Genomic DNA, 25173 nt, shown 5'->3' on the forward strand with positions numbered 1-25173 from the left:
GTGTTTATTAAAGTAGCTACAACCATTTTCAAGTTATAGCAAATACAGCATATTATAATGAAACATGCAATCACACATGTTCTTGTAATGCATAGTGAAAGGGTTAGGATTAGGAAGCATGTTACCATCATAAATAAAATCTGTGTGCCTCCATTAACCTATACCATGAGTAATAACATACCAGTGGTACTGGTCTTTGTCACTAGAAAAAAAAGATGTTGAAAAGGACAGAGTTATTCAGTTTACAGTGATCGTGTAAAACATTTCTGTTACATGGGAGCAGGGTGGGCTAGCGGGACAGGGTTTCTTACATGTGCGCTGACTGCCCATCAGGTCCTCGCTCTCTGACTCGTCAGGGTAGATGGCCGTGACTGTTACATCGTACAGGGTGTCTGGGTCAAGGTTCTCCATAACGTGTGTAGTCTCATCACTGCTCAGTATAGCCTAAAACGTACACAAATAACTCAGCAATCAGCCATTTTATGGCAAAGACCTCAACCAGGAAGTGGGAAATGCTCTCCACGTACATATTGGAAGTTGGACTCTCCTTTCTTGGTCCAGCTAATCCGGTACAAGGCCACATCTGGCGCCCCATGCTCCCACGTGGCTCGGAAAGAGGTCTGGGTCACTTCGGAGAACCTCAGGTTCTTGGGTGCAGGCACCACATCTGCACAAATGCGGAGGTACTAAGCGGATGTGATTATGATCGACTGCACGAGGTTTGAGCTAGCCGGCGGCGGCAGTAGGCCTGCAGACCATGTGGGGTGATGTGTGCGCCGGCCAGGCTGTTCACTTGTTAAACAAAACGCATGCTGTGTTTCTGAACGCCAAACGAGTGCTTGTGTGCGAAGAGGAAGTGCTTTTTTGTGGCAGACAGAAAACAACAGCTCTGCAGTTCATCTGGGACTAATGAGCTGCACAGCCCCATGCAGGGAAAAGAATAGATAGCAGAGACGCCCTGAGCCAGGCGTGGAATGGTGTAATGCCTGGGGAGCAACCAGGCTGAAAGATGGAGAGATGAGGGGGGAAAAAGAAAAATAGAGAGAAACAGAGGCAGAAAGAGACTCTGCAAAGTCCACATCACGTACTACCAATAACTGGGCCCCGTGGGGGCAATGTGTTATGGTCCATACAAAAAGTGGTCTTTAGCACGCTGGAGGTTGTGTTACCATGGCAACCCATCAATATTTGCCCACCTGTGATCGCGCTCCCAAGCATGGGGCTTCCGGGACCCTCGTCGTATACAGGAGTGACGGCAACGTTGTACTCGGTCTGCGAGATCAGGCTGGTCAGGACCTGGGTTGTCAAATCACCACTAACTTCCATCTGAGGATTGAAAAAAAAAAGAAATTTTACCAACACCTTGACAGCACCTTCCTCTCTCAGTTGCAAAAATTCCCCTGCAGCTGTTTCTTGCCAAGACAATTTGAAAAAAAAAAATTAAAAAGCGCTTTTGGATATATATCCACACAGAAGGTCCATGAACTGTTCTTTTTAGGAGAACCATTCTATCTAGCCTGAAAAATGCCTGCAGATCGCTCCAGTTTATGGAGATACCTCGATATAGTCAGAGTTTTATATTAGTGCACTTTTAAAATATATACGTGTTTTTAACATATACCTATACAATTATGTGCAATTTTGCCATTTTTTTTACCTCTTTGGCCTCTCCATCCTGTGGTTGGTAGGTAATCAGGTACTTCCTGACCCTGCCTGGAGCTCTGTCCCACGTCAGTTTCATTGCGCTGTGGGTAACATCAGTGATGGTCAGCTTGCCAGAAGGCGGTAAGGGCACTGGTGAAGAAAGCGGTGATCCAGGAACAAAGGGAGAGAGAGAGAGGAATGCAGAAAAACATAATTTTTTTTTTTATGTTGAGGTCTTGATGAAAAATGCCCAGAAGGGAATTAAAAAAAACAATATATGAGTGTTCTGCATGGTGGTCTGAGGTCTGGAAACAGTGAGGCTGACGTACAGGTGACTCCCTGGTCCATAAGCGGCTCACTGGCCAACTCCCCATAAAGGGCGAACAGGGACAGTGTGTATGCTGTATTGGGAAGCAACTCCTGCAGCTGGACACTGCTCACATCTGCGCCGACGCGGACCTGCACGAGGGAGACAGGGGGAAGCATGGAGAGAGCCGGAAAGAGTAGCACGTGTGCAAAAAACATAGGGTGAAAGGGCAAGAGCCAGGGGGATTGGGGGGGTGAGAAAAATTGAGATGGAAGCACATGAGTAAATGAATACGGACATATTGAACAAAGCAACAGCACAGGATTCATCATGAGAACATCTTGGTTGGGAGTGTGGACCGGTCAACCCTCGCTGTTCTCCAGCTTCACCTCACACTGACTTCACTTTCCAGGAGATCTTCTAGAAACCAGCCTGTAGGTGTTTTATCGGTCAGTTTGCTTCATATAATCTCAATGACTTCAGGGGGGGAACAGGATGGACCAAGCCAACATGACCTAATCCTTCCCATTACAGAGGTTGTCAAGAGAGTCTGCTTTTCGTGGCCCTTGCCTTAAACGGAGCTGTAAAGAAAAGGGCCGCTTCCAGTTCCGTGCCGTTTTCAGCGTTCTGCCATCTGGAGTGAGTAAGGGTCTGCTGACAGGCGCTTCGCCTACATCAGCGTATGATCTTATAAACTGGAGCTGGAAATGCTGAGTGCTCGGGTTTAGAAGAAGAAGCAGGGAAGCAGATTAGGTTTGCTAATTATTTATAATTATTGGTATAATTATTCCAGATTGGTAGTTGTAACTGTGCTTTGTGTCTGGTTGAGGGCAATCTTGAAATATCACTCAGTCGTATTGAACTGTTTTTACTTGTTCCAATGGAAAAGCAGCCTAAAAAGTTTGCTAATCAACCAGATGACACGCAAGGTCAATCCCCACTGGTATCAATTAAATCTTTAGCAAGGACTGGCCCTGAAATCAGTGTTTAAGGGCGCTTTCACACCATAGTTTGTTTGCTTTGGTCCGAATCAGTCGGTGAGTTTGTAACATTGTATATTTTTCTTTTCGGTTTGGTTCCCTTTCATAGAGGGAAATAGTGAACCAAAATGTGTCATTTCAAATCATGTAAGAACTTTCTCTCTGATGATTGGTCATATGTATTGCCATGGGAACAAAATGTGTCCTATTATTTTATATTATATTACATGCATTACCACTTTAGGCCACACATTTTAAAAATGTAGAGCAGTTATGTCTTGAAAACAATATGCGGATGCACTGGAATTGCTGAAGGTCCATAATAAGACAACAAATGTATTGCTGTGCATTATAGGAGGGAAACAAAGTTGTGTTTGCTTCAAGCGCACTAAAGCCTGCTGGTGTGAAAGCACCCTAAGTTACTGGAAGAAGATAAACATTTCTTGTGAAGGGCTTTTTGTATCTATAAAGGCTCCACTGAAAACAGTTCATGTAACATCAATTAAACTGTGGTATATATAAACTGCGGTCGTGTAACTATGAATTGTTGTGTATTACTTTTTAATCAATTAACTTACTACACATAAAAAGAAGAGTTGAAATTAAAATGGTACATGTTTTGGGGTGAAGGCTTGGGTAAAAATCTTACCTCTTTCTCACTAGTCGGCTTGGTGGCATTCAGAGCGCTATACAACAGCATGTAGCCCGTTGCTCCCTCTGCCTTTACCCATCTCACCTGCATTGTAGTCGTCTGCTCATCATAGACCGTCATGCTCTGTACCGCAGGCAGGGGTACTGGAGAGAGAGCGAGGGAAGCACTTTCAGACACAAAGAAGAAGTGTGACCGCATCACACACTTCGCTCCATTAGTTTATAAGGAGAGACATGACACAGTTACAAGCAGTGGTCTCAAAGGAGCCATGATGGTCCAAGTGACAATAAAGAAATTCACAGTGACCTAACGTCATTTTAATGCCATGTGGCATTTCACAAAGCTCAAAGCTCCCTTTATGATGCTAAAAAGGGTCTAGTAACCTTCACCATAAAGAAAATAATAAGACATGCTGAAATGGAGTAAAATAAACTACAAAGTGACAAAATGGCCAATTAAAGAATAAAGTGTACTTTACATCATGTTAAATTATGTAAGTTTTCTTTATCAGTCCATAATAGGACCAAACGTGACAAAGCTCTACACAAGAGTTTTTTTTACTTATACAATTTCCAGCTGGTCCACCCATTACCTCAGTACATCATTGTATGGAATATGCATGGTATCAATTATCCATTTTTAGACAATGTGTCTTAAAGTTTCACTTTCTCTGCATAATCATCCCCCAGTTCTCAGACACCTCAGACCCCCTTGAGGAATTGTATTCCTTCCAAACAATGGCCTTCACATCTGCAGACCCACCAGAAAAGATATCCCAAAGTTTACACCAAGTAACTGAAACAAACCAGGCAATGGAGGTATTGGAGCCAAAGTGAGATGCAGAGGAAATGAGAGAGGGAAAACAGGAATAGTTGAATTGTAGAAATAGAGATACCAAGAGAAATACTAACATGTGGTTTCGGTGCCTGTCAGGGGTTCACTGATGTCTTCTCCGATCACCCCATAGACACTGACTCTGTACTCAGTCATGGGAGTCAGGTTAAGTAGGACAACTGTGTTCTCCTCACCATCCACAAACACCTGAGGAAACAGCCAAATTCACTTTGAAGCATAATTCACACAATCTACACCCAGAAAGCTACAATTCCACAGCACATACACTTGGACAATCTTTGCATGAAAAAGAATAGACCACAGTCCTTAAAATCACAGTCTGTAGCCAATCACAATGAGTAATTGTTACACAAGCTACCTGGAAGGGCAAGCTTTGGATATGAGGCCCAGATTCACTGTGCCACATCAACCCAGATATGTTGAGAAATTGGAAGATGAAAGATGAACAGGGATTGAACTTAATTTGCTGAATAATTGTGTGCAAATAATTTCTTGCTAAACCTGTGTGACAAAGAATTCCAAGTTAGAACTGGAAATGTGTAGCTCTAAGGAAAAATTATATTTGGATCTCAGGAGAAGCACAACGTGATGTGACTTGATGTGATTTCAAAAAATTAAAAAGAAGTCATCACGGAAAACCTCTGGATGTACTGAGGTTTGGACTGAATGTTCTGATTAGTGCTGAGTCAAATCAGGCAAATAGAAACCATGTCGTACTGCACCCTCCTCCTCTCCTGCACATACATCTCACTCACACACACACACAAATAAAAAATTGCTTGTTGTGCACATAGGGAAGTTTATTTCTTTCAGTGGTATCTTCTAAAGTATAAAAAGGTTTTAAATGTGTCCATCGCACATCCTTGTGCAACACATATGAACACTTACACTGAGAAAGTTTAGAGGGGCCTGAATTAACTCAAGTGCTTTCAGTCCTTGATCCCTTTACCCTCTGACAGGAGAACAGAAAACCCACAAACCCACCTTTTTTCTTGGATTTAATTAAAAACAGGGGGTCAAATACTTTGACACTTATCAACAAAATCCCCTTTTTTCATAACAGGATCAACCTGAGGCATTCGTTCTCAGGTTCCTTGTGTCACTTTGCCTTATTCTTGTGAAAACAGGGTAAAAGAGGGAGATCACAAAGGTCACAAGGTGCTGAAGGTTAGCTAGAATTGCAAAAAACCTAAACCTAATAAATAATCCAAACAGGTTCAAGAATAAAGGGGTCACTTTCACTAATCAAGAATAAACAGTCTGAGTGTAGTTAACTCACCGATTCAGTCTTGCCACCCCTCACGGGCACATACTCAATGCGGAATTTTTCCACTGGCTCATCGGGAGGCATCCAAGTTGCACGGAATGAATAATGGGTCACCTCAGTTGTCTCCAGGTCAGTTGGTGTTCCTGGACCTCCTCCTGCATCAGTACAGATCGAGTGTGAACAAACATTTCAGTTGACTTAGTGCACCAGTGTATTTTATTATAGTTTTAGTGTCAAAACCACAGAAATTAGCTTAGTCATGGTTACAGTGGATATGTACTGTGTTGAGACACGAAATTCTGCTTTGTAGGCAAAGGTTTTTCTCCCAAAAATATTCACCTTGCTCATCAGACCCTCATGTTCCTCTACCTACCTATTACGCATGGCCTGAATGGAAATGACTTCTGATTTGCAATCCTATCCCATATTCCACACACACTAGACTACTGGAGATTGTGCTACAAGACTACAGGAAATACCTGCAGCTCCTTCAGTGCTGCTGTAAGTCTCTTGGCAGCCTCTCTAACCAGTGATCATCTTTTCATCAGTTTTGGAGGGACAACCAGTTTTGGAAATGCCCCTGAGAGCCCTTTGATGCTTTAAAAGTTCTCCGAAACCATGGCATTTGCTGTTACAGGCAACCATGTAAATTACAGGAAAATCCTGATAGGATGACTAAAATTTAAGTGTCTTTAATTAGAATGTCTTTAATTGATGACAGGTGTGAACCCAAGAGTAATGAATGCTGTATTTAAGACAAAGTATCAGTTAAAGTCTGTGCACACATAGACAGCCAGCATATTGTATATCCACTAGACATTTAAAATCTTCCATCAAGTTTTAAAATGATTGCAAGGCACTGTTCTCTAATGTGCGGAATTTGGCATGAATAGCAGAATAATGAAAATTACCTGGGCCCTTTACACTGTTGCAGAGGTTGTTGGTGAGGTCATCAACAATGTCCAAGAGGAACGAGAAATCATTAACGTTGTACATGTGGATCTCATCTGGGTCAGAGGCAATAGACCTCAACTCATTCTCATCAGCATTCTTCACACCTAGGACCCACAGAAATTATGATTTTATTCACGTTTAATGCATTTTTATCTTGTGCGGATAAGGAAAAAAAAAAAAAAAAAAAGGACTGAACTCACCAATGGCATAAAGCTCAATGCCCTGATCTCTGAGGTTTTCAGAATTGGCAATAATGTCATCCTGTGACTTTCCATCAGTCACGAGCACACCAATTTTCCGGGAGTCCGCACGCATACCCACATTGGGTTTGAAGTTGTTTTGTAGAATATAATTCAAAGCCAGTCCTGAGGAAATAAACCTTTGGATGTAAAACACTAAAATTCGTATTTTCAAAAGCACGCTAACACTAGCTTTAAAATCTATTAGCTACACCTCACTCTGGGGTCTCTACCTGTCATGGTGTTCCCCCCTTTGTAAGGCAGGTTGGCTACAGCCTCAAGCAGACTGCTACGAGTTGAGTGGGCATTCAGGTGCCACTCTGTTTTGGGGTCTCCACTGTATTGAGCCAGACCTTGCATCAGACAAAGGACACAGTAAGGGATTTGTGAATTAACTCCCTGCACCAAATACAGTAGACAAGACAATTGATAGAGGAACGAGTCTAAAGTGACACGTCAACCTGGACACTTACCAATCTGGACTCTGTTTGGACTAATATCAAAAACGCCAACCATACGCGCAATAAAAGAGCGGATGGTTTTGAAGTTCAGGCGGCCAATACTCCATGAACCATCCACCAGCAAGACAATATCTGCCTTTGCTTCGGTCTTACACATTGCCTCTGTGAAAATGAGAAAGAGGATGTTTATGATGAGATAGCTTCATATTGATTCTAAATATTAGAACAAGGCAGTGATCTAAGTGGGGAAATGAGAAAAGAACCCAAAACACTTCAATATTCTCTGGGTCACACAAAATACAGGTTGCAAGTAAACGACAACATTCCATTTTTTCAATTCTTTTCTTCACAGTTCTCTTAAATCCAAATGTGTTTTTAATGTTGCCATCCACAAGGCCATGGTCCAGCAGAAAAACAATAGAGGTCCTCCTTTGGTTCTCCTATGTTCTTCTGTGAGTTATTACACATTCCTGTCTGGAAAGTTCTTGCAACTCCAGACACCTTTGAGAGTAAATGATTTTGCTTCCCTGTAGAGTAATCAAGTGAATGAGTAAATCAAGATGCAAAGAAAGAAATTTTAATAAAATTTAAAATTGCGTTTTTAATACATTGTACATAATTATTTTTCTGAGAATGTTGCTTTTGTACCATCTTCCATTGTATCAATCTTCTTGCTGTTGAACAAAATGGTTTTTATTTGTGATATCCACAATAAGACACATGACATTCATTTGCAAAGATGCTTCATGCATCTTTTCAGTTTTTTGATACTGAAAATAAGTGCACTGTGAAACAGTTGTCTGTCCTTAAATAAGCTGGCTCCTCACTTTAGTGCATGCCTTATTAGCCTGGAGCTACATGCACAGCACCAGCAGCTCACTCCTGCTGGATCTGGCTTACAGCCTCCCCATTACTACCCTAGTACCCTAGAACTTTCCATTGTCCTATTTTCCAGCAGGTTGTGATGTGTAAATATGTAACAGAAGCAGATGCCAAATTAGTATATATTTATTCATTTGCTTGTGGCAGTGCAGTAATTCCTGGTATGTCATTCACCATCGGAATGTAGTTTAGCAAATTCCATTCAATTAAATAAAAGACAAACCAGAACCGAAACACATTTGGCTTATTAATGAGCAGAAATGATTGAAATGCTCATTATTGATGTGACCTGTAAAAAGGACTTTTGGAATTACAGCCATTTTTGGCCTATTATTGTAGTGTTTTCCTGTCATTGCAGAAGTCATTTGTATTGTAAGGCTGTGCCAGACAAAGCCATTTTACAGAGTTTGTGGTCATGACCCTGGATTTCATGGCAGTCGCGACTGTAATTGCGGTGGCACAGTAGCTGCATTGTCGCAATTTGAAAGATTTTTGTGGTTGCGATGTGGCCATAGAGCAGTGCCTTTGCAGTTGCTTCTCCTATGATCTTGGTCAGCATTCAGGTGACTTATGGATGTGACAATGGAAATTCTGCCCTAACTAGGTGTATTTGTGCTGAGCAATGTTGGTGCACAAGGCTTTACCAGAGGGTTTCATGTGAGGGCCTTCAGGGTCATCACTCAAGGTCGTATGTTCTTCTCCAGCAAGAGGCATACTCTGCCCACCATCAAACATCCCAAAAACCGCCACACTGTATTTAGTTCCAGCTCTGAGACAAAAATTAAATGAACAATTTGTGTTAGAAAAAATCAAAGGAGATAGGGCAAAGCTGTTACATTATTAACATTTTATTACATTTATTTACGTAAATTTTGTTTCTCTGTTTCTTTGAATACCATAAACCTGTGTGTGCCACAATCAATCATGTCTTTGTCTATGGCTTTGCCATTCAAATGGGTTATGAGATACCAATTAATATTTTGTCCTCTGACGTGGATACTTGAATTTAAAATTTGTCAGATGAAACTGTTCATAGTGTTCAGAATTTCAGATAGTTTGTATATATCCATGTAGATTGTTCATTCTCAGTCACATGACCTCTATGACTATTATTCAAGGATACTGCAAGTCTTTAGAAATCACCTGAGCTCCTCCAAGACAACTGTGTTGTCATAAGGTCCAACAAGAAGCTCTCCAAGGTTCTCTTCAACGTCAATCGGGTGGAAAGTAACTTTATAACCTCTCACTTCACCCGGAGCTGGATCCCAGCTCACACGGAAACTGGTTTTGCTGGGCTCTGAGGTCTGAAGGTTCCTGGGACCTTTGTATGGTGACACTACAGGAATAAATGAATGAGAGCACCAACAATTTTTAATTTGATCAAAGAGAACAAAGACCCAAATTACAGTTGCATTAGTTCTGAAATTTTAGTTTTCTAGCTGTCTTTCTGTGAGCAACACTCTGGATCATAATTAAAAAGAACACACCACCCTCAATCCCTCAATGCTCTCTTCAGCACAGTGCTGCAACTCATGGCATTGAATTATGGGCCAACGTACGTGTCGTTCCTACTCCTTGCCTTGCTTTGCCTTCTCCTCGCTTGTACATGGGGTGCACAGTGATGTAGTAGGTTGTCATGGGTGTCAGTTTCCTCAGAACAGTGGAAGTCATGTTACTGGGCACGGACAAGGACACCTCATCACCTCCACCCTTGGGCACATACGTCACCCGGTAGCGGAGAACTTTGCCAGGTGCAGGAAGCCACGTCACACGCATGGTTCGCTCGGTTTCTTCAGAAACAGTCAGTCTCCTTGCCGCAGAGGAAACTAACAGAAAGAAAGAGGAAATTATTGGTGAAAAGCATGATGAAAGTTTCCCCCACATCACAGTCTAATTCTTCAATTGTATATCTACATATACAAAGTTCAGTTTGAGATATTTCCATTCATGAGAGCCAGCTTCTTGTTATTTATGGGTTTATTGGATTTTTCTGAGCACCAAATGATCCCAGAAATATATTCCTAAAGCCTAATATATATAAAATTATGGTTGGAAATAATAATGGAGGATCCAAGTGTAAGGAAAAAAACATATACATGGTTGAACTGGTTATAGTGCATAATGAGGTTGCTACAGTGTATTTTAAAGACACCTCTGAGATATCTTGTGGTGCTTTGAAACACGCTCATTTGCCAGAGCAAAACAAATGGCTATCCAGTTCAACTTGAACTCTTTGAAGACCCTCCACATAAATTCCCTCACATTCCTGTGCAGCTTGCCCCTTGTGCATAAGAAGGATTGAGTGTCCATATGGTCTTTAGCGGACTGTGTCTAAACTCTGCAACCTTCAGCAATAAATTAAAATCGGCATTTATCATATTATTTGTAAGCCAAACCCTCCATATAAATCTTAAACTACTAAATTATTTCTCATTTATTTAAGTATTTGCATGGTCAAAAGCCAGCATTATACACACCAAAAAAATGTTTTAAATGGTTAAAGGGATCAAAGTGTTTTTTGAAAGATTTCCATGGACTTTATTGCAAATCTCAACAAACGCTGAAGTACTCTATTCATATTTAAGTCTATGGACTCCGAAGATAAACATACCATCTGTGGTTTCTTGTCCAACCAGTGGTTCTCCCTCTCCAAGACCATAAACTGCATAGACAGACACCTGGTAGAGTGTCTCTGGGGTCAAGCCGTCCAACACTGTTGTGGTCACATCACCTGGGACAGTCTTCTCCCCAGATTCCCGGGTATACATGGACTTCCAGCGGATATTGTAGGACCTTACGTTCCCAGGAGCAGCAGTCCAGGAGACAACAAAGCTATTTTCAGTGACATCACTGGTGACCAGGTCAGTTGGTGAGCCCCGCACTGGAAAAGGAAGAAAAAACTCCAGGTTTGTCTGGAAGTCAAATACTGTACATATACCTTCTATCTCGATTTTGAACAATTTCAAAAATCTTATTAGCATTATGGAAAGACCTGCATCGCAATAGTCACTAAATTTGTAGTAGCAGATCAGCAGTTCTCACACCTGTCATCTCTCCATTTGTTTTTCAAAGAATGGCCCACAAAGAAGGCATAAATCCATAAATAGGGCCTAGCAAGGTTAATAAGACCACAAGTCATATGAAATACATTCATCCACTAAACACACAGCAGAGCGTTCTCAGCAAATTACAGTCAGTCAAAAGTTCAACCGGTGAAGCAAATACCTGGATTAGCGGACCCTCTTTAATCAAGGATATTTTTCATTTTAGACAAAGTGCCTTGAGGATCGCACGTATGCACTTTCGCGAGACTTGCCTGACATATGGTCTTAGTGAAATAGACACTCTCTCCAAATTTTGCCCCAAATTTAAGACATCTGCTCAGCACACACTCTACAAACTCTGTTGAGAATGGTCTTGAGGCGTGCAACCTATCTGCTGTCCCTCCCGATAGTACGGGCAATGGAAACAAGCACACCATCGCATACATATTTGTTTTGTCAAAACAGGACCAGATTTGATTTTGCCCGCCAATGGGGCCCAGTTTTGCTGCTAGTTAACCCAGCGTAGGGAGGTTCTGACCTCACACAGGGACTGCACATAGTGCAGACTTCATTGGCCAATTTAGTCATGGAAACAGATGAAATCTGCTTAAGATTTCTGCATTTTTTTTTTTTTAGATCTTGCCTTTGATCTGCATTGATCGATGTCTCATGATAGCTGTGGCCTTAACAATTCTGAAGCGTCTATTGGTGAAACTATGAACCACATATTTTTCAAAAATGGCAACTATGCTTAACGTTTACAGAAAAGGTCATGACCCAAATGCAATTATTGTTATACTATTTTGACAGAAATTATTTTCTATCCTTTTTTTTCATCACTTTTTAGGAGATCTCACTATCTCCTTCCTTTACTCATCCTGTCAGGTTCAAACTAACAAAGTAGGAACAGGAAAAAATATTTTATCACCAATAATGCAAATCTGCTCCTGCATCAGGCAGTGCGCATCCATGCACCAACACTTCGCCACTGCCTCTCAACAGCTGGATCTCATTTAGCACCGCGCCTTTGAAACTCTAAACAGCCTTGAAAAGTTTAAGCCCTGCGCAAATGTCCACCATCGCACCAGCGAAATTCAATCCAAGAACCCAATCTGCACCACGCTCGCCTCCAGCTCCATTACAGACTTTAGCCAGAGACTAAACCATGCTTGTACCGTAACTCGGAACAAATTGGACGTTTGAAGTGAGCGCCTGTGTCTGGCGCAGGTGGGAGGAGTGCAGGTGGTGAAAAGGCGTGCGGTCGACCCCTCTGCATTTGTTTTAATTACGTCCCTGGGGTCAGAGGCCGGACTGCAGCTTGAACACATTAACCGCGCTGACAAATGCCAGACAGAGAGAAAAGGATTCTCAAGTGCCCTGTCCTCACAACCAACTAGGGCCAGTCCTAAACCCTCAGCCACAAGAAGATAACATGTTTGACAGCTTGCCGACCATGATCTTATCTATTACACATAAATTGATTACTTTTATTGCATTAATATTCCTAATTTGATTGTTACATGGACAAGTAATTTTTCTTCGTTTTACAAATCAATCAAAAGTATTAGCACTGTCCTCCAAAATAGCCTTGTTCAATGTGGGATTTTTTTTGGAAATATACACAGTCTGTCAGACGAGTGTATGAAGCAGTAAGCTACTTTTTCATAACCTCTACAGTATGTTTGCCTGTCTTGTATGACTAGCATTATGTGGAATTCTATTTTTTAAATGCATAGAGAATAAATGTGTCGTGTGTTAGATATAAACCACTGCAGAATATATTGTAATTGCTTGAATTTTACCACAAGAATAAAAACCCATAACGTACAGCATCTGTCCCGGGACACTAAGCACATAAATTACAATACTTTCCACTAAAATAAAAATCTGAAAACCATTATAATTACAGCTTCACTTTCTTTTTACTGGAGACTTAAGAATTCTCAGCAGAGGCAAGAAGACAGCACATTTCCCCAGAGAAGGATTTCTATTCATTTCAGCTGCATTCAGAAAGCTTGTAGACAATGCAACACCCTCCCTATGACACTGGATGTAAGTGTGTTGGTGGGTGTGTGACCCAAACCAGAGTGAGCACTGGCCTCAAGACCTAAGACTTACCGGCTCCACATTGTGCACCAGAGAATACTGCACACTGCAATTAAAGAGACTCAACAGCCCGGAACACTGCCAGCATATCCATGAAGTCAAAGGTCACCTAAATTTCCTCAATTTTCCAATGCAGCCACAGGAGTTCTGGACAATGTAATAAAAACTCCTTCAAGAATAGGAAATTGTGAGGTCATACGATTACAGAAGATGTGGGACAAAGATGCATTCTTACATGCTTTTCCGCAAGTTATACAGGTCCATGGTCCAACTTTCAAAACAAAATCAAATAAAATTTTGTCTGAGATCAGAGACAGAACCTCCATAATGGAGTGTCACCATTCGTCAAGCCCAGCAGCTATTTGCCTACCAAATAATGACTAATAAAAACTGTCCCACTATTAAAAGCTTTTTTAAATGAACCAACAAAGGAATTAAAGCAACACAAAATTATCAGAAGAACTGGAGCACAGTGGTCACCAAAAGCACAAGCCTAGGACCCAGTGTCTGCCACCCAGCAAACAGCTGAAGCCAGAGGCTGAAGACACACTTTTAAATTCCAGGCAAGCCCTCACAGGGTAAATGGCAGACAGGAAAATGAGTCACAACTCCAACCTTCCTTCCCTCCCTCCCTCTGTCCCTGCTCCAGCACCCAGTCAGGCCAAATTTGCTGCCCCGCCTGAGGGGTCCACTGGTGGCTGGAGGGTCTCCCTGGTCTTTCTAGTCTCATATTCCTAACCTCCACACTGACCTCCCCAGAGCTGCTTCAGCACTGCAACCACAACTTCTTTCTGTTTCTGCCAGGCTCTGTACAGACAACCTCCGGCCGCTATCAAATCTATGACCACGAAGGAATCCAGCACCTGCTCTTCAGCGCAGGGCTGCACGCAAGACCCCAGGAATCAGACAAATGATGGTTATTTTCGGGAAAAAAATCCACAGTAGCCGCGTTAATGCGCCCTGCCTCGGGGCAAACAGCTCTATTCCGAGCCTGAGAGCGATCGACTACCCCCGTGCCCCTGGAGAGGCAACCACCAGAGTAGCAGCAGGAGAAACAGATGGTTGCTGCAGGACTGTTTGTTATTTCTGCCTGACAGGACGGACCCAGCCTTTCAGAAAGTGACCCCGGCCAACAGATCTAAACAGAACAAATAAACTACCTGACATCAAGATGAGCAGACATGAAAAGCACAAGAAAGTTCAACAATTTCTGCAAAAAAAAAAAAAAAATGTCATTAATTAATTCTCCCAATAAACCACATCGTGTTTTGTTAAAGTGGTGCATAAAGAACAGAAATGCTGGATGGCTCAAAATAAAAGCTGCATGACGGATGTGGGGATGGGGTTGAAGTCTGGGAATTGTCTATCAGTTTTAACAGCAGTGGAAACTGCACAGCTGCATCACTTTAAACACTCCCATTCAGCAGTTGGAATGTCCATGGACGCTAAATGCTCAGAGCAATGATAATGTTGCCTTAGTGAACAGACATAACTTGTATTTATTTCCTACCACCACCCTCAGCGTTGGCTCTGGGGTTTGTGAACTAATGCTTTTCCTGGGCAACATTTCATCACCTACTGCCTCCCGGACAGAGAATGCAGAGAAAGCCTCTGTTGTGTGAGAAAAAAAAATTCCCCTTGCAAAAGGCAAATCCTAATGTTGACTTCCCTCCAAGACATAATGACACAGTGAATGTGGTTGGAACTTTTTCCCCTTTCTTTTTGTAAGAGTCAGGTCAATGTAGGAAGGAAAGGGGGTGGGGGGTGAAATTATTAGGAGGGGAAAATACATCTTTTCCACAGTTTGCCACGTTGAGGCTTAGCAGCCTCACTTACTTTCTTTGGTGGTGCCATCAATCTTCATAGCTGGCCCAAGGCCGCTCGGGTACTCTGCTGCAACGGTCACATGGTAGGTAGTGGTGGGCAGGAGCTGCTGCAGAACAGTGGTAGTCTCTGGGCCAGTGGTGAACATCTCCAGCTCTGGGTGGTCGCCCCTGGCTGGGACGTAAGTCAGCCGGTACCTCAGCACCGGCCCTGGCGCAGCCAGCCAAGACACTCGGAAACTGTCCGTGGTCTCTTCGGAGACCCTCAGGTTGCGCACGGGACCTTGTTCTGTGGATGACATTGTATTTGGCTAAATATTCTCTTGGAGAACCCACCATGCTGTTACATATTCACCTCTCTTCCCACAAAACATAGTATTTTGCTGTTCTTCCACAAAGAAAAAAATGTTTATATGAAACATAAACTGATAAAGTGCTTTGTGAAAAGTGTCTAAAACTAGTCATTTGAAAGGCATTCTGGGCAAAGTTTATTAAAATATTTAGTCTACTAAAAATAATTAAATCTAGTTAAAACAAGCATGAATCACCAGCACTCACCCTCCAATGTGGTCTCAAATCCAGAAAGAGGGAAACTCTCTCCTTTTTCATACTCAGCATAGACATTGACTTCGTATTTAGTGAGCGGCTTGAGATGGAGTAGGACGGTGCTTAAAGTGTCCCCAGGGACAGAGATGGAGACAAAATTCCCACTGCTGTCTTCTTCGGGCCTAAATTGCACCAAGTAGGACTGGACATCAGTTGTGTCAATGGCCCATGTGGCCTTAAAACTCATTGAGGTCACATCAGAGAAGGACAGGGAGTGAGGAGGGATCAAATCTGGAAAAAAGAGCAGACTGTTGAGTCCAAGCTGAACTCCCGCACACCTGACCACTGATTCAAGCCCAGGGGTTGAAAAACTCTCCCAGAGGTTTCAATGTTGTCATAAAACATTATTGCATAAGTATTATATAATGCGTAATCCGGCCTTCTGCAAGTTTCACAACAGACTGGCAAAACCAAATATCTTTTGTCCATGTAATGCAGAGTGACTAATATTTGGCTCGAGAGGCAAACTCCTGACATGGAGTCTTTACATGTGCGCAACACATTGAGGCAAAAATTCAACTGCCTGAATATTTTGAATGCACATTGTGACACATGTAATTACAAGCATGTGGTTCCTGGATTTTAGACTTGCTCACACAAACTAATTCCAAAGTTAAGTCATTAGACCCAGTCTTCAGCTTCTTATGACTGATGCACTGACAGTGACAAGTGGTGCATGTAGGCAGGTCTAATTAAGTTGCTTTGAACGTGGCTAAATATTTACTTAAAAATTTCCACTGATGAGCTGTTGCTCTGATTCGTGGAAAATGTTTGTGAAGACCAATTATGCCATCATTTCCAAGTGACTGAAACATGTGGCGGTCTGGTATTATACAACTTACGAGTCATAAAGTTGTATGTGTGAAATTGCATAAGCAAAACATTGGTGCATGCATTCAGAGGGCAAGAAAATAAATACAGTTTAATATGCAAGTTTCTGTAAGGAGACAAAACCTCAAAATGACTTACTCCTTTTCTTGATGTTGAGAAGCTCTTGCTCAATCCGCAGACATATGGACTGGGTTAGTTCATTGGAAATCCTCTGGAAAGCATCAAAGTCCTCAACGGTGTATACGTGCGTGTCCACAGGAGGACTGGCAATGGCTTCCAGCTCAGACCGAACGGCGTCCTTCACGCCAACAGCAAAGACCTCCACATCAGCATTTTTCAGCCTGGTAGCTGGGTCTTTGAAGGCATCTGAGGACTTGCCATCGGTGATGAGGATCATGACACGTGGAACATTGGCCCGTGCTCCTCTGTTAGAAATAAAGATCTTCTCCCTGACATAGGTCATGGCCCTGCCTGTGTTGGTGGATCCACCACGGTAGGGGAAAGTCCGCACTGCTTTGACCACTGCATCCAGGTCGTGGTGAGTATTGAGGTAAAATTCAGTATGTGGGTCTCGGCTATACTGCACCAGGCTTATCTGAACCTTGTTGGCTCCAATGTCAAAGGTGTTCACCAGGATTTCCAGAAAAGCTCTCACTTTGGCAAAGTTTGCCAGACCTATGCTGTATGAACCATCTACCAAAAGGACTACGTCAGCTTGAACGTCCACACCAAGAGAACATTCTGTAAACAAAAATACAGACAGGATTGAAAGCATGTCTTCATCTGTATCATCATGAACCACACATGAAAGCATTGAAAGAAGAGCAATAAAATGAATCATACTGACCCATTGACACCTGAAGTGGTTCTGTCTTCTCTGTTGCCATAGCAGCTTCACTGGGGGTAAGACCACTGAGGGCGAAGAGGCTTATTCCATACTCAGTGTCTGGGGAGAGGTTTCTCACATTCACAGACGTCTGGCTTGGCCCAACATAGAGCTCTTGTCTTTTGCCATTAGGCACCAGTGGTATCAGTTGAAGTTTGTAGCCTGTCACCTCACTAATGGATGGATTCCATGTTACCTTCATTGACTTAGAAGCAATTTCAGTGATTTGCAGATTTGAGGCTGGCTCAACCACTATAAATTTCAAACAGACATGTCTAATTAGCATTCAAAGACTGACAGCAGTTTAAAGACTGTTTAAACATAGAAACATATTTCTACATCTCACCTTCATCTCCACTGGCGAGCGAGTTGAGCTGGTCATCTATGCTGGCGCATACTTCAGTGATGAGATCCCGCAGTATATTTTTGATATCACTGACATCAGGGACATTATATACATGTCTGTTATATGGGGTTGAGGCAATTTGCCTCAGTTCAGCTTCATTGGCGTCTTTGATACCTATATGGGAAAGGAAAGGACTGTTTTACAAAATGTATATTGTCCTTTTTGTAGAGTGGTCCATCCTATTTCGCACAGCCAGCAAAATGCAGGGAGTTTACAGAGTTATAGAGTTAACCTCATTAAACGGCAGATACCCACTTGTGAAGTCAAATCAAAATCAAATCATTTATCAGTCAATGGAAGAATTTACTTGTAAAGTTTACCAAATAAACATGAAAAAATGAGTTTATCCTTTTCTTCCTTTAAATCTCCTGTAAGGAAAGCCATTGGTTTTCTCATTATGGTGAAGAACTCCGATCTCGACTGGAAAGCAGTTGAGGAGAGCTTATTTTTCTTCTAGGGTAGGAAACTATGACAACATGAGCAACTGCATCTGTTAAATCCTTTTAACACTTGACTATTTTTGGCATTGACCTTCAGTCCTGCTAAGCATATCCAGAAGATGGGTCTCACCAAGACCACACAGAACACAGATCAATGAACACATGCTAACAAGAAGTCTTACCAAGAACAAAGATCTCAACACCATTGCTTCTGAGGGTTTTGGCATAAGACTCCACTGCATCCTGAGACTTTGCATGGGTGATGACCATTGCAACCTTGGGAAATCCTTTCCTGGCCCCAGCAGGCTCGGTGAAAGTGTTTTTCAACAGAAAGTTCAAACCATCACCTGCAAAATAAGTATTAGCAGGACATTGATTAAAAATGTTTCATTATCCTCGAGAAATATGAAGCGAGGTATTCATTTTTCACTAATGAAATGTATGGAAGGTTTTCACACAGTGCAGCCCCTTGCTTTTGTGGTTATATTAGAGACTTGAGGTCGGGCTCTGCCCTTATAAGTTCATTTTGGCAAAAAACTTGGCAGGGCCTTACAATCAGCAGCCCAAAGCAGAAACCACAAGTGCTCTGAGGGGCTGAATCAGCACATAGTCTCACAGAGTTCTGACAAAACTGGCAACTGGTGGATCACAGTGGCTATTCAGAGACTACAGCAACACGTCTATGGTACCTGTCCTGGTGCTGCCACCCTTTTGAGGCAGATTGTTAATGGCCTTGAGGAGCTCGCCACGTTTAAAGTACTGGTTGAGGTTAAACTCTGTCCTTGCATTGGTGCTGTACTGGACCATGCCGACCCGGGTCTTCTCTTCGCCAATGTCAAAGGCACCAGCCACAGCAGCCATGAAGCTGCGGGCGTGTTTGAAATTCTCCCGTTCAATGTTCCAGGATCCATCCACAAGAAGGGCCAGGTCCGCAATGGCACCAACGGAGCATTCTGGAAAACAAAATAGGAATATGGGCTTTGAGACACAGGAAAGGAAAATGTTTGTATTGGATGAACACTAACCACAAACAGCTTTCACACTCACAAACCATCCTAAACAGTTTTCCCATTCACAAAGAATAAATTCATAAACTATTTGTATTTGCCAGAATATGCCTGTACAATATCATTTAAATATTTTTTGTTTTTGTTTTTTGGTAAATATCAGCAAAAATACATTTTTCCTTAATTACTCCATAACTGCTAGTTTTGCAATTTAGTTTAATAGCATTTAATCTTATGCATTTAAAGCAGAGCATCTCCAAAGTTGATTATATCCAACTTTCAACTATTTATGAAGATGCCTGTACGCAACATTGTAAATTATAAAGGTGATTCACCCTCCTTTAAAGATAAATTCTCTGGTATTTCTCCTTTCAGATACCTGTGAGCAGAGAGCCAGATGGCAGTGAGGTGTCTCAGCTTGCCCTTTACTGCCAGGCACTTGATTCATGAGTTTTAGATGAGACACATTTGACAAATGTATCAGAGGAAACAGGCTTGGAAAAGCAAAGTCTGTAAGCTTGGGAAACTGTTTTTCCAACATAAAATGGGAGTATGAGCAAAAGTTTGCCCGAGCTCATCGCCTCTGGAGAGAAGAAGGCGGAGAAGATGTGGTGAGCTGGGAGCCTTGGTGCTCTTGTAAAGGCCGATCTGTAATGCTTTCCACTTCCCTCAGCAGTTGAGGGTTGGGTTTATTTGGCATTATGCTTAAGGGGCCTTGGCACAGCTGTTAACTTGCACCCATCATTGAATAAATGCCAAATGCTAACCAGCTTGCCTTACCACAATTAGCATTGTTAACACTCTGGCTAATTAAAGCAGTACAATAGGCGCAGTTGTTGGGGGTCATTAAAGAAGAGTAACAATATAAAAGGGTCACTCATTGTGTGGAAACACAATATAAACCACTGACCACAAGGCAGTGGGAAGGTTCCCAGAGCTCAAAGAGGAGAGTCAGGGCTCAGAGATATAAAAGAAATTAGGAATGACTGAAGGTCCTATTAGATCAGATCAGAAAAAAATGTACTTACTGACTGCATCTGAGACCTGGGGCTTCCTGGTGCCTCCATAAGTGCCACTGGACTGGACTGGAACACAAGTCAAATCATCAATGTCAAACAATCATCAAACCGTTTGAATTGAGCACAAAAGGGATTTGGGAGCTCACTTGTTAGCTGTCCTGAAATTGGTAGACTTTCCTCTGAGCCCGAGTATGAGAAGATAGTTACTACATAATCTATATCAGGCGTCAAGTCTGTGATGGATGTCTTTGTTGAGGAAGAGGGGAGGGTAAATTCCCTGTCTATCTCATCTGGAAATAAAGAAGCACATAGGATCATTAGATAAGTGTACAATATGTTTATTTATATTTTTATTGATTATAAAAGGTTTTTATTGATCTACTTAATCATCAACTGAAAAAGAATTTGACTGATAAGCCATCAATTATTATTATCATTAGTAGTAGTAGTAGAACAATATAAACCACTTCACCTGTATTTGAAACAATATTAATTCTGTAGCCCTCTATTCGAGTTGGTGGTGACCTCCACGTCATTTGTACTGTTTTTTCATTTAAAATTTTAAACCTCAAGTCTGAGGGAGGTACAACTGCAAAAGAAAGAGGCAACTGGTGTCAATTACGCGGCTGGTTGATTGTGAATGTAAGTATTATTAAAAAATGTCGTACAATAGTAGTACAAGTGGCAATATATTCCCAACGATCAACACTTCAGAACTGAAGTTATCACGTTCATTGTTGGGGGACACGGCACAGTGCACAGTGACAGAGGCGGCGTAACAGGTATGATGACAGATGCTGGCAGCCATTTTGGGTCAAAATGACATCCGTTTGAGCCGTCCGGCCACAAAGGTCTCGGCAAACAAATCAAGCAAACACATTGACAACAAGAACGTCGCAAGGCAGAAGGGCTGTACACAAATCTCCACTGTGGCTCCGATTAAAAATGGCATGCTATGAAAGCATTCGGCCCGTCACTGGTGAAGCCACAGTGCTGTGCAGGCTGATGGTGTAGAACATTTGATACGCTGCTGAATTTTACAATGGAGTCAAAGCAACCTAAAGAGGAGACATGGTATTGTGACATTAAATTAAAATGCCCTTTGACTTGTGCTAATGGAATCCATTGCAAACCTCTTAAAAGAATACACAATGGCATTAATGACCTTTGTGTAGGTTCTTTTTATACACACAATATGTACATACACCACAAAGGTAGTGACAAACAGAATACTGCAGTATGCTACAATTACGGTAAATAAAAGTGCATTCAACACAGAAAAAAACATTGTAAACATGGTAACACACACATACATGTGTTCACACTGAACAGGCTGTTCATGCATGTGTACATGAAAAGTTGTTTGGAACAACTTGTGGAAATGAATCTCCATGTACATACAGAACACATGTAGAAAGGGCTCAAAACCATTTTAAAGTGATATTCTTCATTTGGGTATGCTCTATATGGAGCTCTTTTTTATGTTCTTTTTTAAAACATTTTTTCTTTTCTGTCAAATGGAAATTAAATGAATGCATATTCACATTTGAAACTAAGCACCAAAACCATATAATGGGAAAACTTTGATTCTGAAATTTAATTCACTGTTTTAAATGGTAGATTTGAAAGGTTATTTTTTGTGTGTGACTGAAGAATATCATTCTAAAATAATATGATGAAGCCATGGCTCAGGGCACACCAAACACATACACACATACACACAAAGACCTGAGCGGAAGCTTAACCAGTTCAGGACACTGAAAATGAGAACCACCAACCTGGCAGATCAATTCAACGGCCATGGTCGGCTCCTTCTCTGTTTCCAATTGGGCCCACCCCCACTCTCCAACATACTCACAATCACACACACAGACATCAACTTGCTTCGCTGTAGCTGTGCTAAACATATACGAACTGCTCCACTCAATGTATTTTCAACTGAAGAATTAAATACCTTTATGTTTTGGAGTGATATATAAAATTTAACTGCATGTACTCCTACCAGATGGACCCCTGGTGCGTTTGTGGGCTGAAAGATTGTATTATGCAATGTGTTAAATCAATTCAGTTGAGAGTTTTTGTTTTTCCTTGGGAAAGGTCCTGGCCATTAAAATGATCTCTGACTCTCTGTCCATAGACCGCTTACGACCCGGAGGCAATGAGGTCAAACTACCAGCCACATGCTGGTGCCAAACATCCAGTGATCAGTATCTTCACCAGAAACATTTTAAACTAAAAAGAATATATATATATATGTGTGTGTGTGTGTGTGTGTGTGTGTGTGTGTGTGTGTGTGTGTGTGTGTGTGTGTGTGTGTGTGTGTGTGTGTGTGTGTGAAATTAAGGAGTCTATTCCCAGAACTTATTCCCAATGCATACTAACGCTTAAATGACCAATTCTGTTTTCCATTCTGTGCCATTTGTGTTTACATTTTCATCATGCTGGATCACCAGAAGAAATCTGAACTTATTTATCTGTTTGACTGTGTTTATCATGGCACTGCAATGTAATGTAATGTAACATGTTTTGACTTTAAGGAATAATGGACCTGTACATTTATGTTTTTTTCTCACTTCAAACCGGAATCGTCTTATAAACCCATTACTCACATCACATTTCTGCTGGTGTTAAACGTTTTTCCATGTTTAATATTTTTTCATGAAACATGACAAGAAAGCATTTACATGAATTCATTTGCAACATTTTCCTTTCTAATCCATTTAGGATTAGTTGCACTATGTTGCTTTAAAAAGGTACATAGATCTTCCTGAGCTCTCCCAAGGAATCTAAAGAAACTATTTAATTTTCAGCAGACACATGTTCTGAATAAAATGAGTGTATTAGGAGACCAATTAAAAAAAAGAAATTTGTGAAAAGCCACACATATGCTGTTTATTCAAATTAGCATTATAACATAATTATATTTATGATATTTACAAATACATTGAAGACTACTTTTTTCCACAAACCTGAGCAATGCAAATAATGCTTAAAGTATAAAGGGAGGGAATGAGAGAGAGATAGCCAGGGTGAAAGGGAGGATGTAGATCATAAAAACGTAGGAAACTTTGAGAAATTTTCGCTTGGGGCGGGTGTGATAATGTTACCTTCAGCCTCTACGGAGGACAGAGCCACCACTGCCAGCAAGGCAGCTGCTGCCAGACACAGCCTGGTCTTCATTGTTCACCCTCTCACCCTCTGCCTCAGCAGCACATGAATGGACCTGGAAATGGCCACAGAGAAGCAGAATGAACATCCAGCAGGCTGGATTAATCGGAGCTCGGATTACAGGGGAGGCAGGGTGGGCTGGGGTCCCTTGAAGAAAGGACAAAGGTCTGAGCTGGTCGCACTCCCATCATTCAGTCAATTCTCCTGTTTATTAACGCATTCCCTCGTTACACCTCACAGGGGTCACATGACAAGAAAGACAAAAAAACACTTTGTGAATTAATAAATGAATGAAGAAAAAATAAAAATAAAAAAAAACAGAGCCACTTGTGCGGAGGCTGCCAGAAGCCTTCGTTACACGGTGTCAGTGCGCCTCCTGCAGTGGCGCAGATAACCGGCTGGATGGCCGGATCGGATAAAACGTCGCGCACATCATCCGGACAGAAGCCGTGGATCAAAAAAAAAAAAAAAAACAAAAAAACAAGGGTTCAACAGAGTTCTCCGGACACCGGCCGCGCACGATCCAAGCAATAATCTAATATCGAATCATTCAGACGGTCACCATTTGAAAGCGTCAAAAAATCAGTTTACAAAAAAAAACTTTAAAAATCAAATTAGTGTAACTAATTTCAACTAAAATCGAATAAGATGTCATACCTCGTCTCACGGAGTGCTACTCCAGGCGCCAAAATTTGCAAAGTGTCCCAGCAGTGCGTAATGACCGACCATTACGCACACCATTTATTTGCAAAAATGCGCATCACTATCGATACATTCGTTCGTAAAGGTTGTCCCCCAGTGGGCTGGGGCCGTTTGACCTGTTGGTGCGGATCGAGAGAAGACTGCATCCAGCTCATACTTACCGCAGTACAGAGTCAGCAGTCGTGTAAAAATGCACACATTTAGGAATAATTCACATCACAGCTCACGCTGACCTTGCCGTTTCGGTTGGAGATGCCCAAGGGTGCGCACGGGTGGCTCCGTTTCAGAGGAGGAAGAGGGACACTCGACCACACGGAGTCCCGCTTTCGGACGTCCCAGAAAGGAAACCTCTTTCCAAGTGGGAAGAATCTCTCCACAATCTGATACTTAATAGGGGGCTGTCCCTGACTCTCGTTTTACTATCGTAAGCTCTTACGACACCAAGCAGCCGTGGAGCCCTGCCATGGAATGATGTGTGGACTTACTAACTGGTGCGTGGGGATGCTCGTTTGGAAACTTTGCATACTTTCTTCGTTCCTTTTGGTGGTGGTCATCAGTGTGGTGCGACCTCAGATCTTTCACACATGAAGAGAGATCGCAGCTGCGTCGAGAGATCTAACTTTTCAAGAGACCAGAATGTCGCCCTCTCTCTCCAAAACGTGGAGTTTTAGTTATAATTTCTGTAATAATTACCTCGTCAGGCGAAAGAAATATAAGATTTTAGTTTACATACGTTGTTATTATTATTTCAGTCTGACAAGCTCCATTAGACACTGAGAACAGGCTTCTCTGTTTCGGTTATTCCATAGAATTTTCCTGGCATCACACCTCCTCCAAAGTCGTAAAAGGTTTTACGGAAAAAAAAAATTATATCCTTACAGATACCCCCACAAT

The 25173-nt window shown here is 41.9% G+C and overlaps 1 protein-coding gene across 3 annotated transcripts in view; it reads right to left on the reverse strand.

Moving 5' to 3' along the window:
* col12a1b (collagen, type XII, alpha 1b) overlaps window positions 1-24649 on the reverse strand; it is a 57156-nt gene extending 32507 nt beyond the window's left edge. Inside the window, exons 1-29 of one of the 3 annotated variants that reach the window (XM_029002267.1) lie at window positions 24513-24649; window positions 23517-23632; window positions 20882-20998; window positions 20556-20699; window positions 20419-20475; window positions 19073-19336; window positions 18566-18730; window positions 17884-18057; window positions 17499-17789; window positions 16790-17392; window positions 15773-16051; window positions 15228-15503; window positions 10853-11122; window positions 9801-10067; window positions 9385-9577; window positions 8886-9010; window positions 7372-7521; window positions 7132-7251; window positions 6860-7024; window positions 6617-6763; window positions 5718-5860; window positions 4495-4624; window positions 3581-3726; window positions 1974-2103; window positions 1658-1794; window positions 1197-1326; window positions 528-667; window positions 312-444; window positions 182-202 (exon numbers count right to left, since the gene is read on the reverse strand). In XM_029002267.1, the coding sequence (XP_028858100.1) occupies window positions 182-202; window positions 312-444; window positions 528-667; window positions 1197-1326; window positions 1658-1794; window positions 1974-2103; window positions 3581-3726; window positions 4495-4624; window positions 5718-5860; window positions 6617-6763; window positions 6860-7024; window positions 7132-7251; window positions 7372-7521; window positions 8886-9010; window positions 9385-9577; window positions 9801-10067; window positions 10853-11122; window positions 15228-15503; window positions 15773-16051; window positions 16790-17392; window positions 17499-17789; window positions 17884-18057; window positions 18566-18730; window positions 19073-19336; window positions 20419-20475; window positions 20556-20699; window positions 20882-20998; window positions 23517-23589 (4990 nt within the window). In that variant the 5' untranslated portion in view covers window positions 23590-23632; window positions 24513-24649. The remainder of the gene's footprint in view (window positions 1-181; window positions 203-311; window positions 445-527; window positions 668-1196; window positions 1327-1657; window positions 1795-1973; window positions 2104-3580; window positions 3727-4494; window positions 4625-5717; window positions 5861-6616; window positions 6764-6859; window positions 7025-7131; window positions 7252-7371; window positions 7522-8885; window positions 9011-9384; window positions 9578-9800; window positions 10068-10852; window positions 11123-15227; window positions 15504-15772; window positions 16052-16789; window positions 17393-17498; window positions 17790-17883; window positions 18058-18565; window positions 18731-19072; window positions 19337-20418; window positions 20476-20555; window positions 20700-20881; window positions 20999-23516; window positions 23633-24512) is intronic. The other 2 variants (XM_029002268.1, XM_029002269.1) reach the window with 2 other exon arrangements.
* Between the last annotated feature and the right edge of the window lie 524 nt (window positions 24650-25173).

The sequence above is a fragment of the Denticeps clupeoides genome, chromosome 14 (genome assembly GCF_900700375.1).
Source record: "Denticeps clupeoides chromosome 14, fDenClu1.1, whole genome shotgun sequence".
Taxonomy (NCBI): Eukaryota; Metazoa; Chordata; class Actinopteri; order Clupeiformes; family Denticipitidae; genus Denticeps; species Denticeps clupeoides.